This window comes from Odocoileus virginianus, chromosome 22 (genome assembly GCF_023699985.2).
Source record: "Odocoileus virginianus isolate 20LAN1187 ecotype Illinois chromosome 22, Ovbor_1.2, whole genome shotgun sequence".
NCBI lineage: Eukaryota > Metazoa > Chordata > Mammalia > Artiodactyla > Cervidae > Odocoileus > Odocoileus virginianus.
The window spans coordinates 52,493,917-52,512,892 of NC_069695.1; the positions used below are offsets into that span (position 1 = coordinate 52,493,917).

General features: G+C 39.5%; 1 protein-coding gene across 2 annotated transcripts in view; it reads left to right on the plus strand.

Moving 5' to 3' along the window:
• The window catches only part of ZNF407 (zinc finger protein 407), a 391,880-nt gene that overhangs the window by 238,914 nt on the left and 133,990 nt on the right, over positions 1 to 18,976 (plus strand). For both annotated transcript variants that reach the window (XM_070452977.1, XM_070452978.1), the window contains exons 6-7: positions 684 to 767; positions 6,808 to 6,928. In XM_070452977.1, coding sequence (XP_070309078.1) covers positions 684 to 767; positions 6,808 to 6,928 — 205 coding nt within the window. The remainder of the gene's footprint in view (positions 1 to 683; positions 768 to 6,807; positions 6,929 to 18,976) is intronic.

Genomic DNA, 18,976 nt, shown 5'->3' on the forward strand with positions numbered 1-18,976 from the left:
TTATCATTAAAGATAATGTTAGGAGTTTTTATATAATTTCTTTAGCAATCCCCAGACTTCCTTTTTTTTTTAATGTCATGAAAGTTCGAGAAACATAAACAGCACTGAACTGCCATTGGTATTGAGTAATGTAGATTTTACTGTTCCTTGGGATCTTCAATATATTCGGAGAAACCATTTAATTCATATTTTTAAGTAGGAAGTTATTAAAGAAGACTCAGGTTTGGGTAAAACCAATTCAATCTCCTTCAGTTGTTAGAAAATTCAATATGTTTTATTTAAGCAGAATCATGTATACTGTATATTAACCATTCCAAGCAATCTTTAGTCAGCCCAGAAAGGCCAGATGTATGGGAATTGTAAAAAATCAGGATATGCATAAAAACTGTTCAAGTGCATAAAGCAGCCCCATCTGGAAGACATCTACCAGAAATGAAGTTGTACAAAACCATTCCATTGATAATAAAGCTAATTTTTATGGGTCTGACAAGTATGTAATTATGTTCAGTGGTGCTTTTCAGATTTTATCACAGTCAATAAACCGCAGTGGTAATTTCATTCCCATTTGACATATTTACATGGAAACATTTGATTGGAGGAATTAGTAATCCTGAAAGCCTTGATAGATATGTTTTAATGATCTGTGACCTCCGCAGTCCCTCATCTGTTTATTGTTGCAACAGGCGAGAAGTCGTTCCTGTGTGACCTCTGTGGCTTTGCGGGCGGGACCCGGCACGCCCTCACGAAGCATCGCAGGCAGCACACAGGTCAGTGTAGCCGCCCCGCCCCGTGGCCCTTGGGCCCAGCATTCCTTCCAGCCCTCCACAGCCTGTGTTCCCGATTTGTGTAAATCTGTGTACTTGAGGGTCTACTGAAAATTCTGCTTGAATGAGATTTTAATTCATCTGCCTTTATATATCTATGAAGTAGGCCTACTGCGAGTTTGGGGGATCAGGTGTCCTCTGTCAGTTCAGGTTAAACAGGAGGGATAAGAATGTCTGAGGGTATCCCAGACACATCTCTGTGGTCAGGAGCCTGCCTCGGGTGCTGTGTGAGGCCGGGGCATCCGCTTTCCTCTCACGCTTGCCTCCTCTCAGTCAGTCTCTCCTGTCTGTGTTCCTGCTCAGCCCACCTCTTAGGCGCTTCTCACCTGCTCACCTAGAGCCCTGCCTTCCCGCCTGTGTCTCGGCCTCCCTAAATACCTGACCTTGTAGCCAGCAGTCCCTCTGCCAGTTGGAACAAGCACATGTGGTTGTAGGTCTGTCCTTTTTCAGGTATTTTTGTGATTAAGAATGGAACGCAGTGAAGAGGCAATGTAAATAGATAAGGACATTGAAGATAAATCACTTTTTTTTCCCTCCATGATCATTTGCAGTGATTCAACAAAGTAAACTAAATGCTTTGGGTTAAGAACATATAGGATGAAATATTTTAAACATTTATTAAAGTTGATTACCTACTGGTATGCTGTAATAAATCTTACAAGTAACTAACTTCTGAATTATACATGCCTGGGACAGTGCTGGGTTTTGGTGATGTCCCTCATAACTATTAGTTGAACCACTTTTTACTCTCACAAGTGTTCTAGTTTAGTTTAGATGATAAATCATACAGTAATAGAATTTCTAACTTAGCATTAGATTTTTATTGGGTACTGTGAGAATGGTGGAGTTTGGTATACTCAAAATGGCATAAAATTAAGATACATGAAATACGTAGTTTATGGTGCATTTTGATCCTTGATATGTATAACAGTTAGCTACAGGCGCTTTAATGCCCATTATGGTATCTGTAAGATCAATGAAAATTAATGCTAGGCATTCCTTTTAGGTAGTAAGTTGATATGTTTCAAATTTCTATATGGGATAAGGGTTATTATTGAGTTGAAACATGTCCAATGTTAACATAATGTTGAAAACTCAATCTTTGTAAACAGAAAATACTGTTTTAAGTTTACAGTCGCGAGGTATGATCGCATTTTTTGAACCCAGTGAGTTAGAGATTCAGTGTAAGAGATGGTGGAAGAGCCCGATGGATGGCAATCACCCTTGACTACTATTTGGGAGAACTCGAGAATGTTTATGGTAGAGTGTGTTCATGTGGGGTTTTCTGATTCTTAATGTTTTGAATTTTTTGATGCCTGAGCTATTGCCATGCCAACGTCTCGCCCTGGCATGGCCCTGGGGGTCGTGGATCCCCTGTGTGCCCGTTACCAGCATGGCCGTGCCGCCTCTTCCCCCGCAGAGGGGCTGGTGACTCTGTGATCACAGGCATTTACTGGTGATCGATCATGAACCTGCATCGAGCAGGCACAACTTTATATTTTATGTCAGGTCCAGAGGCTCCTTATTACTTTGCTATTAACTTTATACCATATAGGACAATGTCTCGCAGACAGAGGCATCTGTCTTTTTGGCATTTATCTGCCTCTGTGGCACAAATCAAACATGATTCTTTAATACCAAAGTCAGTTCTTAAGATTCTTTGCTTCAGCCAGACAGCTTACTACAACTCAGTCTAGGCCCTCAGCTTTTACGCTGGATTTATAATATGTAAGCAACACACAACTTTTTTTTCTTTTTTTCAAGGCCAGATTTGTTCGGTTCATTTGAAATCTGTATTTTTCTGATGTAGTCCTCGTTGACATGGTTTACCTTTTTACCACAGAGTACCCACCCAACTTACAATCAGCTTGGAAAGGGGTAGGTATCAAAAGCGTTCCAAATGGCGTAAATAACTCCCCACTGCAATACAGGCTGTCCAGGGGGCTGACACAAACCATCTTCCATTCCAAGATTTACTTTTATCACCTGTCAGAGGCCCTTGATTCAAGGGCACAGGAGCAGATCCTCACGTGTAGTTCAAGAGTCTTGGCCAGCTTAATAACCACCAGCCCGCCCAAAGGAATGTGGGGTAAACTTCCAGGGGAAGGGCCGGCCTGTCTGACAGATGGGTGGCACGCAAGGGGCACCACTGTTGGTCTGTAGCCACTCTGGTGCCACTGTCCTTTTACTCTCTGCCACCAGAGCCTCAGATGCAGACTGTTCCTTTATGGTGATTGTGCCCAGGATTACTGCTTGTCCAGGAAAGGAGGAAAGTGACTCTATCTAAATTACCTTGAACTCTTAGGTTAGGGAACCAGACGAAAAGGAAGTTACACCGGCAGGATGTATGCCGGGAGCCCTGTGGACTCATAGATAGCATCACCCAAGTAGTTAACATCTCACACATAGGTTTATTGATCCTTCTGGCCTTAGAATGACAGAGAATTCAGAGGGACGGTTCCCAGTGCACTGAATCAGTTTGACGAGTCCATCAGAAACTTTTTGTTAATCAGTGCACCTGTCTCATTTCATGCAATTCACAGATATTACCAAATGGAAATTCTTATTTAAAATTTGTATGATTTTCTTTTAAATTTTACAATCTGGAAATTGAGTTTGATTTACTTATCTATTTAGCTGTCCATTGAGACTAACAAACTTCTGTATTTCTGAAGTATATTTTCTTGAAGAAATTACCTGAAATTTCCAGAAGAAATGATTATTTCTGGATAAATAAAAAGATCCTGATGGGCATATTCCAATAATGGTATTGAACATGTAATAGAATCAGTGAGTTATAGATTAACTGTTATGTATAGATTGAATAAACTGTAGTCTGTGTAAATGGACACAGAGTTCAAGACATGCTTAAAGTCTTTTTTTCCTTAGTGGCTGAAGCTTGGTATTTTATGTAGTTTATTTTGAGATCATTACATTTTTTCTCTGTCAGCTTATGGATTATTCAAGGTTTCTAATACATAGTTTAATCTGTTGTGTTCTCAAGTTAAATATAAAGAGACAATTTATAGTTTATTGCAGTACAATGTCAGTTTCGTGTGATCTTCAAATTATTACAGTTAAGGAAAACATCTACTCTGCTTCATTAACCATGCCAAAGTTTGACTGTGTGGATCTCAACAATTTGTGAAAAATTCTTAAAGAGATGGGAATCCCAGACTACCTTACCTATCGCCTGAGAAACCTGTGTGCAGGTCAAGAAGCAAGTGTTAGAACTGGACATGGAACACGGGAGTGTTTCAGAGCCGTGAAGGGAGCATGACAAGACTGTGCATTGTCAGCTGCTCACTTAACTGCCGTGCAAAGTGCACCGTGCAGAACGCCTGGCTGGAGGACTCACAGCTGGGATCAGGATTGCCGGGAAGAGTACCCACAACCTCAGATACTCGGATGACATCACCCTAATGGAAAAAGTGAAGAGGAACTGAAGAACCTCTTGATGAGGATGAAAGAGGAGAGTGCAAAAGTTGACTTAAAACTCGACTTTCAAAAACCTAGGATCATGGCATCTGGTCCCATCAGTTCATGGCAAATAGATGGGAAAAAAGTGGAAACAGTGACAGATTTTATTTTCTTGTGCTCCAAAATCACTGCAGACAGTGACTGCAGCCTTGAAATTAAAAGATGTTTGCTCCTTAGAAAGGAAGCTATGACAGACCTAGAAGTGTAGTGTTAGTCGCTCAGTTCTGTCTAACTCTTTGTGACCCCGTGGACTGTAGCCCACCAGGCTCTTCTGTCCATGGAGTTCTCCAGGCAAGATTGCTGCAGTGGGTTGCCGTTTCCTTCTCCACAGGATCTTCCCAGCTGAGGGATCAAGCCTGGGTCACCTGCGTTGTGGGCAGATTCTTTGCTGTTTGAGCCACCAGAGTAACCCGGCAACGATGAAAGCTCTGGTTGTTGGCCACCCTGCTGAGTATCTGACGTGTGCCTTAACTGCTTTATCCTCACTGTTGTCTCTGTGTTTGGTGTCTTATCCTCCTGGTCTTGCTCAGGGGTTACCAGGTAGGGAATGAAATATGAGGAAACCTGAATTGGGATTGAAGTCCTTTTGTCTCTTCTAACTACTGCCCTGGGCTGCAGTGAAAGACAAAACACCATCAGATGAAATGTGTATGCATTCACTAAATATTCCACAGCTATGAACAGGGCCATACAAACAGGAGAATGTAGGATATATTTCTAAACACTCTTGATTTTCAAGTAGACGTAGAGCTGTTGGCTAAATAGATGCAGAGTAATTGTAAACCAAGTTCTTTCATCGCTTATTTCCTATATGCTAGTATACTTATAAAACTATTAATGAAAACATGAGAAATAAGTAGAGTATTGAATATATGTAAAATTAATCCATCCTAGTTGGTGATGGACAGGGAGGCCTGGCATGCTGCAATTCATGGGGTCGCAAAGAGTCGGACACGACTGAGTGACTGAACTGGACTGATGTGTAAGGTTTCTTAGGAAAAACGTCAATTGACAAGAGCATTTGTGAATATCACAACTGTGATTTTGGGGAAGAGGTGGTAAGGTTTTTCTCTAGTTCGTACATAATGTGAGTTTCAAACATCTTTTAAGTTGCCTGGTAGTCATACAGGAAAAAGTAGTAGGTGAAATTATATTTTATAAATAGATAATCCAACCAGATACATGTAAATCATTATCACTTCAACATGAAGTCAATATAATCTTCTTTCCTGTTTTATCTCCCCCATTCCACCACCACCCCCTCCCCCCAGGAGTTTGAAATTTTGTGTGTATTTTGCACTTGTAGCACATCTCAAGACAGAGGCCAATTTTTTCTCTAAAATTCATTATCCCTGTTTAAGTTATGATAAAATTCACATATTGAAAAGTATATTCTCTTTCCCAAGCTGTTCCAGACTTAAAACATTTTTTTTTAACAAGTGAGTTCAATATCAGTTTTTAAGTTTAAATTTACACTAATGAAAATGAAATCACCCATCTCAGGTACTCACTAGCCAGTGTAGCTAGTGAAATTATAAAAACTGATTAGACCTGACTTCTTTGAGTTTGTGTGTGCGGAGAAAAAGGTATCAGTCAGAGAGGCGTGAGTCCTGAGCAGGCCTTTGAACCACCCCAGGGCTGAACTGTGTTTGCAGATGAAGCTGCTGTGTCTAAGGGCTTCTGTGGCTGCTCAGTGGTAAAGAATCCACCTGCCAATGCAGGAGACCCAGGAGACAAGGGTTTGATCCCTGGGTTGATCCCCTGGAGGAGGAAATGGCAACCCACTCCAGTATTCTTGTCTGGGAAATCCCATGGACAGAGGAACCCGGAGGGCTGCAGTCCGTGAGGTCACAGAAGAGTTGGACACGACTGAGTGACTTAGCACACACACTGGTGTGTCTACACAAGGAAGTTTATGGTGCTGTTAAGTATTATGTCAAATGTTTCTTTGAGGCCTCTTTACTCAACTTAGTGAATTGTAATTTCTCTTTACGTCTAAAAGTTTTTAAATTGGTGTCAATTTGTAGCTTGGTTTTATTTTTTCTTTGTATTTAATTTCAGGATTTTAGTTAAGTTTTACACTGAGTATTCAAAGTATATTTTTACATATTTTTCTGTGGTTTTTAAGCTCACTGAAACTTTTATAATGGCTCTAATCTAACATAGTATGTTAAAGGATTCCAAATTCCAGTGTGAAACCAGATATTTATATTTCTATATGAATGAGTACTTTGCTTTGGGTTTCTGTGTAGATTAGGCAATTTAGATTCCTGCTTGTGTAAGTTATGTTTGAATACATGATCTGTATCTTCCTTCTGTTCTAATAGAGAAATAAAAATTAATGGTATCTTCTTTCTTACTCTACAAATAAATGTTCAACAATCCTACATATGTGTGACCTTAAAATTTCATGGAAAAAATGTCTTTTCAATTGTCAACAGATTAAGCTCTTCATTTTCAAGTTTTGTAATTGGAATGTACAACCCTTCTTGATTTATTACAGGAGAAAAGCCCTTCAAATGTGACGAGTGTAACTTTGCTTCCACGACGCAGTCTCACCTGACGCGGCACAAGCGGGTGCACACGGGAGAGAAGCCCTACAGGTGCCCCTGGTGTGACTACAGGTAACGGGTCATCGTGAAGTGGATGTAGTCACGTGAGGCATCATGGTGGGGGAAAATCCTGCTGAAGTCACCATCAGCGAATTTGTTTTTTTTGATTAGCATGAGTTACAATGATTTAAACATGATTTGCATATTAGGTTGGGAGTTTATCACACCACCTAGTTTTGGTGACTCTCTTTAAAAATGTAAAGTTCTCTTTACATTTTTTGTAATCTTAACATTTTGGTTTTATAATCCATTGGTGCACCTGACTTTCAAGTGATTTTCTTTCTTTGCTCAAAGTAAGGAACCATCCAATCAATTCAACACCCGTGGCATCTCAGCTACTGTGAGTGAGGCACTCATTTAGACAGTGAAGATAACGTGAGAGATGTTTTCTGCCTTTAAGGATATTGTAGCATAATGGGCGTCTTGTATTAATGTTTTGTAAATGCTTGTAGAGTTTGGTGTCACTTAAAAGGGCCAGGGGAGTGCATAGAGAAGGAGCAAGCTCAGTCCTGCTAGAGTAGAGAGTCTTTCAGCCACAGCTTAGAAGATGTAGAACTTTCAGACACATGAGTGTTCCACATGGATGCTGGTGGTTCAGCCCAGTGTGGCCTTCCCATGCTGAGAGCATGTTGGTGGTGATGAGTGCTCCATACACTCGCGAAGGCCTCAGTGGCTGTCATCTGCCAGGTTGCAGAGTGACTTCATGGAGGCCGCAGGGCACAGGTGTGCAGAGTCAGGAGTGTGGGGGGGGTGACCCTTTTACTCTGTGACAAGCTCCGTGCCACCAGGGCGTGGGGGATAGGGCAGTGGACGGGTGGGCTGTGACTGGATCACATGGGAGGCTGTGAGCGTGCTCTGAGCTCACTGTGGCCTGTGAGACATCACGGGGTGTGCATTCAGCCGAGGGCCATCTTCCTAGGGTCTCCATCAGCCAGACTGTGGGGCTGGAGGTCTCATGGACCCGTTGTGCATGGAGGTGTGGAAGCACTGAGGGCAGTTCTTCAGTGCAGCCTGCCTTTGCGACGTGTTAGAATCTCTACCTTAACCTGCAGACTTTGTAAAAACAGATTTTTGTTACTCCTGCAGATGTAGCCTGTGCGTTCAGTAAATATGTTGCCACAATCTCCATTATTAGCCTCATTATTGCATTAAGTTTTATGTCAAAGGTCATCTAATAGTATAGAGATATTACAGATATATTTCATTCATCAATTATTCATTTATTCAGTGTTTTGTCAGTTCTGTTTTTTGCGTAACGCTAAACTGGTGTATCTTTGAAATTTGGTAAAATGTTGATCCAATTAGAGATAGGCATAGAAATTCTAAGACTCTGAGAATATGACTTCTTTAAAAAGCAAGCTGTATTAAATGCTATTTTATTTTATTAAAGAGATTATGTTGTAGTTGCCTTTCCTACAAAACATGTAAGCAATTACAAATTTATATAAAATTTCCCTTAATTATAACTCTTGTTCAGTCTCTTAAGTTGTGACCCACTCTTTGCAACCCTGTGGACTGCAGCACACCAGGCTTTCCTGTCCTTCACTATGTCCCAGAGTTTGTCAAACTCATGTCCATTGAGTCGGTGATTATCACTTTTAGCTGTTAGGATTTTATTCTTTCAGTCTGCACTTTATGTCTAAATTTTGAGTCTCTTTTCTTTTTTAGTTGTTTATTTCATGATCCATTTTAATTTTCACACTTAAATTGTATAACCACCTTGTTTCATTTATCCTGTATAACTGTGGTTTCAAACTATAATTTTTAAGTTGCAGAACTGTTACTTTAGACACGATCTTATACAGACCCCATATATAAAATAGATAAAAATGGGATCTACCAGTTACAGATTTCAGAGCTGCACTCTGTAGTAGTCACTTACTATAGCACTGACAGACACCATAGAAGACTCTTGATAAGCAGAAAGTGTTCCAGTGGGAGAAGTTATTGCTTACAGTTGCTGTTGCATTAACCTCTGTGTCCTGTTTGTGACTTCGGAGGGAGCACTCAGCAGGGCTGGGTAGTCATGAACTTGGGCTCCGAGGAGGTCGTTCAGCCTCTTACTCGTTTGTGAAAGACACGTGTGGTTTGAGTACCAGTTTACAGAATTGCTGCTGACGTATGGTAGGAACAGACTGAGGTCACTTATCCAGAGCCCTTGTTTTCACTCTTATCTCAGGTTGGGACTTCGGGTGGCTGTAGGCTTTACTTGACCTGACCATTTCAAGATACTGTTCAGTGAGGTAATGCAAGAGTTTCAGTGCCCTGAAGGTTGTTAGTGTGTTCAAATTTATTTATAATCCTTGCCGTGATGGATTTTTTTCTTTTAACAGTTTTTCAAGTTAAAAAAAGTCAATCATTAGGTAATGGCTGAAATACCTTAAACTTTCAAAAGACCTGGTCTGAAAACCGCTCTTCCCTTCATCTTTCCTTCAATATAATTTTAATACTTGCATGGCCTCAAGTTAGATTGATAACAGTAATAACTTAATTTTTAGACAGTTATGCCATTTTCAGGTTTTTGCTCCACAGGTACTTTAACCTAGATCTTTGTGCATAGTATATGATTTTTTTGGAGGAAATTTGTAGAAGTATGATTTCAGGCTGTTGGTACCAAGATGGGGGTGTGAATTTTGTTTTGCTGATTGGTACCGTGTTTTGGTTGGGTCTCTGTATGCAGAAACACATTTCTAAGTACGTTAGGCTTTCTTGGTGTGAAATTGTATTACACTTTTGCCAAGGCTGAGGCCGTACCACTTGTCCCCCTACTTGAGTTACCTCCTTGAAACAGCGTCACTTCCACTGAGCAGTGTGTTTGAGCCAACTGGATCCCATCCAGTCCATACCTCTGTAAGCCCGGCGAGAAGAGGAGCCGGCGTATTCTAAGACTGTTGTTACTGTCCTGTGAATTAACACTCGGGACATTGATGTCTAGTGATCACTATCAAATTTCCTTCGAAATGCTGTAAGTCCTTGATAAAATGGTGATTTTGTCTTCATTTAAACCTTTTAAATTGAATGTTATTGAAAGTAAATAATTTGAACAGTTTCTGTTCATATGACAGTTTTATCTTCTGTGTATACATGGTTACATTTACTTTCACTAAATAGACAAAGACCAGTTAACTTGACCAGAAGTAAAAAAAAACTTCCAAATATGTGAATACTCTTAAAGTTAGGGACTGTGAATGAAATCTAGGCTTTTCAGCAGATCTTTTTGTTTTCTTACTGATGAAAATAAGATTTCTAAATGAGCATATGGTTAACTTCATAAAGACTGTTTTAGCTACACAGCATAGGAAGAACAAACTGCTTACCAGGTCTACCTCACAACAACAAAGAAAGTATCTTCTTTCACAAAGTAAATAAATTGGAGTATGTGTGATTTCTATAGAATAAAAATATGTATAAGATGATCACATATTTCCTGAGAAGATGTGGTCATATTTGTCTTTTCACTGCCTTTTCATAATATTTTGTTGCTTGAAATATTTAAATACTTTTTTATATTTAGATTTTTTTCTGCTTAATATAAATAGATAAAAGTTATTCCTGTAGAATATTTCTATCATTGTCATTACTAGTGCTTATTTGCAGGTAAGTTGCCATCATTAGAAATGAAAGTATTATTTAAATTTCATTAGAAAATATAGTTTTTCATTTTGTAAATTGAACATTAGTGGAGAAATACTAGTAGTTATAATTATTCAAGAAAAATGTGAATATAGATTTGTTTACAAAAGAATTTTATAATTGGTCTTTTGAACCTGGGGCTATTTTTCAAGTTTGCATTATTAATTTAGGCAATGACATCTCATTCTGTTTAGATGTAAACATGTACCCTTTTCCTAAGCTTTTACTGTCTGAAATATCCAAAATTCTAATCCATTACAGATCAGTATATTCCATCATTGCTTCAAAACTTTGAACCATTAATTAGTATTCATTAAAATTTTGAAGTGTAAATTTAGACTCATAGCATTGTTCTACCATATTATTTATACAGGAAATTCTTTAGATTTTTTCCTATATTAACTTGGAAACAATCTAACATTTTTCTTTATTTTTGTTTTTTGTTATATATTAACTGTCACTTCTATATTAATGAGAGAAATAGAAAAAAACTCTAATATGTTATACTAAGTACCCTTTCTAATAATGTAAATCCTTATTTCCCCATGGAGTTTATTAATATTGAGCTGCACTCTGTTTCACTGATCTTGCTGGCTTCACATGAGATTAGATGACTTGAACTGTGTTGGCCATAATTGGGCTTTTTTTTTTACATGAAACTCACCTTCTCATTGGCTTCCATTTTTTAAGATTTATGGAGAAAGTGCAGTAAATGCATATTAATCATAAATGCATAAACCACTGATAAGTCATAAAATGTAATGCAAAATACTGCCTGCAGTATTAAAAATATTAAGGATAATCTTATATTATACTTTGAATGTCATTTAGTAAAATAAAGAAAACCAAGTTGAGGCCAGACTCCACCAGTTTGATCATTTACTTACTACATCTCTGTTATTGATCTTGGAACATGTTCACTGTTTCCTAAGACAGATTTTTCCTCAACTATATGCCTTAATACTTTCAGTGTTACTCACTTTAAAAAACCTTTTACTGTTCTACTTTTTTATTTTATTCACTATTTTTATTATTATTTGAAATTTTAACTTCAGTTAGAAATATGACATATCATAGAGCTGAGGAATAAAAATTATAATTCCTGCCTCATATTAACAATTTACCCCTCTTTCTTTGCTGAACTTGGGCATACACTTTAATTCGTTTCCTTACTTTGATGGCTTACTTACCCTTGGCTGATGTGTTCCATAGAATCATTAATATATTAGGTTTTGATCTCAAGAAGAGTTTTCATTCCTTTTGGATGAGAGCAGGCTAAGAATGTTTGATAACCTTTGACCCAGGTAGTGGAGTCTCAACAACAAATGTGCTGTCTGTGATATCCCCTAACATCTCTTTTATTACTCTTCTAAATACTTTGTTTAATGTTTCTTATGATCAGATTCACTAAGTTTTTACACATGTGACTGGACTAGGTAGAATTTAGTGTCTGTCACAACCATTTGAAATATGTGTGTGTGTGTCCTAGAAAATTTTTGTCAAATAAAACATTTACATTTGAATTTAACATTTCACTTGTGTTACGCTTCACTAAGTAAGAAGGTGCTAAGGCCTCACGTATGATGGATCGTGGTTCTGCCCTTCATAGCATCCTGGCTGGAGGACTTACTCCGAAGGGATCGCCACCTCCCTGTGGGGGGCTCCCCAGGGGTTCCAGTTCTCCTTTGGCTTCCTGTGCAGGTTCATAGGCAGTAACAGGAGAAGCAGTGGATGGGTCCAACTTGGGTTTGCCCTGAATAGTACCGAGGAGAAAAAATAGGTTTTTGTCTTTGTAGCAGAACAACATTTATACTGAGAGAGAAGGGGAATTATATGTACCAAAATGAACAGCACTTGTTTCTTTTGCTGAACAATCCGAGGTAGCATTTGTTTCTTTTAGGTGATGTTGAAGTTCTTAAAGAATAATGATATTGCCTAAAAATAATTGAATGAAAATATCTAGTATTCATAATAGATATAATTTATAGTTGAAGCAATTTGACTGATGCCAAAAGCCTAGTTATATCAGAACAAAATTCAAATTGAAAACTATTTTTGTCAGTGGAATAAACCAGACAAAGAAAGACTAGTATTGCATGATATCACTTAATGTGTGGAATCTTAAAAAAAAAAAAGAAAAAGTCAAAAAATAGCAGAGAAGTAGTTGCTAGGGAGTGAGTGAAGGAGGGAGAGGTGGGTAAAAGGGTATAAACTTTCAGTTACCAGACGAATAAGGTCTGAAGAGCTAATGTACTGCATGATGGCAATCAGTGATTAAGTATTTTGAATACTTGGAATTAGTGAAGAGAGTAGAACTTAAATATTCTCACCAAAAACAAACAGAAATAAATAAAATATACCAGTCAGTACTATTTCATTTGTATCAAGTCTGTTTTCTCTTTATATTTACTGGGCTTCCCTGGTGGCTTAGCTGGTAAAGAATCCACCTGCAATGTGGGAGACCTGGGTTCGATCTGTTCTCTTCTAAAATAAGAGTGCTGCTCATCCGATTACTGGAATGAGGAACCATGTCCTCGGCTGACAGCCTCCAGGTCCAGTCGCTCTGCAGACTTCCCCTGGGATATGACTCCAGGGCTCTCCTCGGTCTGTGGTCAGTGTCTCCTGGCAGCTAGATGTGTCTGCTGTGCTGTGTGTGCAGTGCCCGTCCTGGCGGACGGCCCCTCCTCCTCGCCACCCGCACACAGTCCAGTGACTCACAGGTAGATGTCAGTGCATGGCTGGCTTGTGGAACCGAATTTGGTCGTTGGCAGCGTAAAAGTTGGTTAGGAAGATTCTCCTAGCAGGTGTCAAGGTGGGACTTTCTGGAGGTGTGAACTTTCTCGTGAAGTAGATGTTTCTATAAGTTTCCATGGCATCTTTTGAGCAGTTCCCTAACAAGAAGCATACTTGTATTTTCAGGTTTTTCTGTCTTAATTATGAAAGTCGGAGTGTATGTAAATGTATTTTTTTATTCCTAGCATTTCTGTTTCAGTAGAAGTTAAATTCTTTCTGAACAATCTCCTAATTTTCTGTTTCATTAGTGAATTAAAAAAAAATTCTCAATAGTTCTAGCTGTAGTTTTGATTTGGCTTTGTATTTTCTGTAATGTATGTAACTAATGTTATTTTTATCTGTAGCATATTTTACTCAAACTTTTCTTGTCTGCCCTAAGACACCCAACTACACAGACTTTTAAAATTTTTTGTCTAAGCCTATGTGCTAATATAGCACAGTATTTATGTCAGGCCTTTAGTTACTGTTGGTAAATTAATTTTCATCTGACAAAATTCATTTAAGTATAAAAAAAGTCTGTAGACCTAAAAACAAATGGATTCCATAGTATTAAAAATTACAAATTGGTTCATATACCTTTAAAAGGGAGAAGTCTCAGGTAATTTGTTTTGTTTATCACATAAGTTTTAAGTTGTTTTGTTTGTTGATGTAGCTGAAATAGGCATTGAGATCACAGATTAATTAGAAGAGCCGTTTTGAACACAAAGTGACCATACATTCCCTTTGCTATCTCTTAAAGTAGAATCCAGATAAACATGTTTATTTAACCTGCTGGCTCTGAATCCCACATCCAGTCATTATAGAAGGACCAGAGCTATCTTTGGGGATGGTCTTTCTACAAGGAATTGCTATGGACAGTCCCTTGGGTGGTAGTTAGATATATCTGTATATATTGTGGTAGAAAGAAAGGCCTTAGAGATGAAAAAAATAGAAAATATTTTTTTGGGCAATAATCTCTTGCATAATAAGTTATTCCTCAGACACTAGAGCTATTATCACACAACAAAACACTTCACAGTGTAACTATCTATATCTCCTGGCAGTGAAGGCTCATACAATGTACAGCTTGTTAGGAAAACTCTGTAATCACCAGGATTATCTAGAACAACAGTTGGAAGAACATTAGTCACACCCTTCTGGTTGTGTGGTTGAATTTCACAAACTCAGTTGTGGAGTTGAGAGAAAATAATAGAACAGGATACCTTTGAGGTGTATAGCAGTTTTACCACCTGTCATGAGTTCAGTGAGAATGCCAAGATATTAGTTATTTCATTTTGGTTTTGGATCCTTTGTTTCAATGTATTCTGAAATATTGACCCTCTAGGGACTGTTAAAAAAAAATCCTGAAAGAAAGAAAGGAAAGAAGAGAAAGAAAACCTTGGAATGAGCAGGAAATGGGGATGCAGTGTCTATATGAGCAAGCTTCTCTTCTCAGCATGCCTTCTAGACATCAGAGCCCTTGAGTGGAATAAGATGCTGCCGTCTTGGTAGCACCAGTGCATGTTTTGGCTTTAGGTTAAGAATGTCTGTAAAGACAAGATGACATCTTTTCTCTCTTGCACATCTTTCTTTTGTTAATTAAGAGAATGTGGCACAAATCCTCTGTTGACTTTTTCCTACTTGTGAGAAGCAAGTTGGCTAAATATACTCAGTCCTTTCTTTCTTGTTTATGTTTTTTCATCTTGAGTTACAACTTTTAAGAAATACATGAAATGTCATAAAACAAATTAGAGTTTTCCATAGAGAAAAAAAGTGATGTTTTTAGTGCTTGCTTGTGCTTAAGTAAATCAGTTAATCTCTTAGATTTAATTATTTGAGGTAGAAATTGGTTGGCACTTAAATCTGAGAAATTTGTTTTGTTCTAAAAACCTCAAATAGCTTTACTTTAATAAAAAGTAGAGTTCTGCCCCACTTCCCACTCCCAAATTATGTTTTTCGCTTGGTTTTAGATTGTCTTCTCCCATCAGCAAGCCTGGACTGTAGGGCCCGTGGGATTGTGTGGGGATGGGGGCAGGACGACTGGGGGCTGAGTCCATGCCGGGTGTTTTGCTTCTTACCCCAAAGGCAGTGAGTGTGTGGATAGTGGAGAATATTAAGGAGGAAACTGACATATTCATATTTTGCTTTGCAATAGTCACTGATGCGGTGCAAATGAGGAGCCAGAGAGGGACACAGCAGAAGTTGGGAGAGCATCTGAAAGACAGTTGCAAAGGTGCAGGCAGAAGTAATAAGTGACTAACCTTAAACCAACGTGGTAGCCATAACGGGTTAGAGAGAGGCTGATCTCAGCGCTTGTTAGGAGGGCGAACATGGTGACCAAGTGGGTGACTTTGGGGACTGAGTGACAGAAAGATGCGCGCCATCCTGTTGATGCCTCAGCCAGGGCTGCTCGGCGAGCAGCGGCCACTCACCAGTTCTCACCCCTGGAGGGGAGAGATCCCTTTGGCAAAGTGATGATGAGTGTGGGTTGGCTTTGAAATGACTTTGAAAGGCCCATGGATGCCCACATGGAGACGAGCCCGGAAATGTGTAGGTCAGTGCTGCTGTACATGGACCTGAAAGCACTGATGCAATTGGTATCTCCCTGTGGTGAAACAGCGGGGCAAAGAGCAGGTATCGGAGACACAGAGCAGTAGCCTCCCAGCAGTGGAAGGGACCTTGCGCAGCGGGAAGGAGCCCCCGGGACAGGACACCTGCCTCAGCTCCCAGAGGTTTTCTGCGCGAGCCCAGATCCAGCACGGGGGTAGGAGCAGAAGGCACACGCGTGGTCAGAGGTGAGGCCATGGGGAGAAGCCAGAGCAGAAAGCTCAGTCATGTTGTATCTGAGTGTTTGTTTTCATTTGCTTGTTTAAGATTGCTTTTAAAATCTTACTTAAATACTTACATGCCGCGGTGAAAGAGCCAGCTGAAATAGTGACAGTGAACAAATGCCTAACTATACCTGATGACTCAGATGGCCCATGTCAGCTGAGGGTTTTGTGACAGGTCGGGGGCCCTAATAATAATTTTGAAACATCAGCTGTGCCTCTCTCTTGAATTGGAGAACTCCAGCTTCACACCTCTGAACATCTATGCCCACCTGCCGTGACAGTGCTCCCACATTTGGGGACACAGCATAGTGCTATTAGGTTTGTTGTGGTCAGAGTTTTGAATCATTGTGTCATGGGATTGCTCTGTTCTCCCCTACATAGACACCCAGTCACTGGGATTTTATTTGCTTTCTATGGAGAATTTACTTCCACAAAAGATTGCACTGCTCTGACTGTTAGATATAATTCAAAATTTTGCTTGGCACATTTGAGGGTGACCATTTAGCCAACAGTCATTTAAATGTCATCTTTTAAAGTGTGTCTTCTTTTCTGTGACTTATTCTATTTGCTCATGGTTTAGGACTTCTCTAAGACTGGCACATCTGACAGGCCCCTCTAGTGATGTCAGAAGTCTGTGGAATCTCACAGGCATTTACTGTGATGACCCCCATGTGTATTTACAACCCTTTCTGTTTGTTTTACCTGCATTTGTTTGACTTTATTAGTAATCACAAATATGGTATAACTCTTATCAGTCACAGCTTTAATTATATTCTTTATGTCCATTTGTACTAAAACTTCTGTTTCACCCCATTTTAGATTGATCCCTACCTTCTTCAAATTGCCATATTTCTAGAAACGTATAACTTGACTGGAAAGGTCCTACCAAGAGAAACGTCATAATGAGGACCATGCGGCAGGGGAGTTAGAGTGTGTATGGCTTGGAAAGAGAAGCAAATATATCACTCCACAGGGTGAGATAGGGTGCATGATTTGTTTTCATGACTTAGGGTGGATTATAACTGCTGAGTGTTGGTGTCAGTTGTACTAAACCACTAAAAAGTGGAAATAAGTCATCTATATTGCCCCACAGGTTGATGTATGCTTTTCTTTTGCATTCACTCGCGTTCTGTTTGGCTTTCCTTTGGTTCTATAGGAATTTTCGCTGCTTTGTTTTATTATAAATTCCAGTTCCACGGGAGGGTTATGGCTGCATCTCAGAATTTGGTTTTAGCTTGTCTTTCACCTTTAAAAATGAAAAGCGCTTTTCCCTTTGCAAATTGAGATAGTTCCGGACATCTTGCCATAAATTTTTGGCACCATTAATGTGAGTGCATAAAGGTAATAGAATTGATCAGCATAGTGCCCCTGAGGTAGGTTCATTTTAGCATTGGCTACAATGTGTTATTAAAACGGTTGGGGCAGCTTCCGTCCTATCGGCTAACATAGCTTTCTTGAGGAAGAAGGTTCTCAAAGACACGACACAGGAGTGGCAGTGAGTAAGTGTGTCATTGGAAGTGTGCCCTCAGACTCAAGGAGCTGTGTGCCTGGGAAATATATGGATAATATCAGCATATATACAGATACACACACACACACATGAAGTTACGTGTTCCTCCGAATTAATGATTTCGTATGAGCTGTGTAAACAACGTTATGAATATAAAGGTTACACAATCCAAATCTTTCTTCTTGTCATATGTGCTTTGTTTTCAACTACGTACCCACACACACATATACTACCTTCCTTGTATCCATTTTTAACACAACAGCCTTCTAAAGCATCGTGTGTTCTGATGTAAAAGAGATTCAAAGCAAGGCTCCAGCTTTATTCTACGGCTTTTTTTTTGGTTTAAAAGTGGAATATGTGTTTGCTTTAGCCGTAAAAGCACAATCAAGGCACCGTGATAAGTGAGTCAGTGCTGGAAAAGTGAAACGGATTCTGCCTTCACTCACATGAGCTATAGAAGGAGGAAGCTTTATTGTCCCTGGGAAAGTGATAAGGCAGAGTAATTGTATATTATACTGTCCCGGAACATCTGCCTGAAGACTGTTGGAGCAATTCATCTATCATGGACGATGCAGCATGTTTTGTCTTTCTGCTTTAACCCGTCCCCACTGCTGGCCTGCGTGGAGGTTTTGATAGGGACTGCGCCTGGGCCCAGGCTCCCATTAATCAGTCCCCTTGTTCAACACTCCAGCTGACATAATTACAACCTGCGCACAGCAGTTATTCAAGTCGAGTCCTTGTCACTCGTGGTGCGAAACTACACGGCGCCGATCCCGGAGGAGATTGCCTTATCACACAGAACAAGGGCTCGCAGGAGTCGAAGAGAATAGAAATGGGGAAATGTCTTCCGGGAGTACTATATATTCCTTTAAAATAAGACATTTGAGAGACTTACAAGGGACAAAGGGAGGCATTGTGTGCGGTGACTGAAATGAACCGGTTATGATTTTTAAATGCATTACATGGAGCAATTTTGTAAAAATGGACATAGGTTATTAAATAAACTTAGTGGCCCCCTTGTCATCAGTGATTCTCTTAAGTTTTTCTTCAAAAGTGATCATGAAGCTATAGAATTATGGAAGGTTGAAATGCTGCTCGGTAGGACTCAATTGAACAATGTGAATAAAATATGTGTTTTAAATCTTCTGTAAATATACACTTAACTCAGAGAGCTTTGTAAGGAAAAGAGAGTCTGGGAAGAGCCTTTCAAGAGCTTTGCAAAGACAGGGAAGCTCACTATTCCCTCTGGCCAGAAAATAAACTTTGTGCCTTACTGTTTGTTGCACCTCCTCTGACTTTATGATGGGTAGCTTA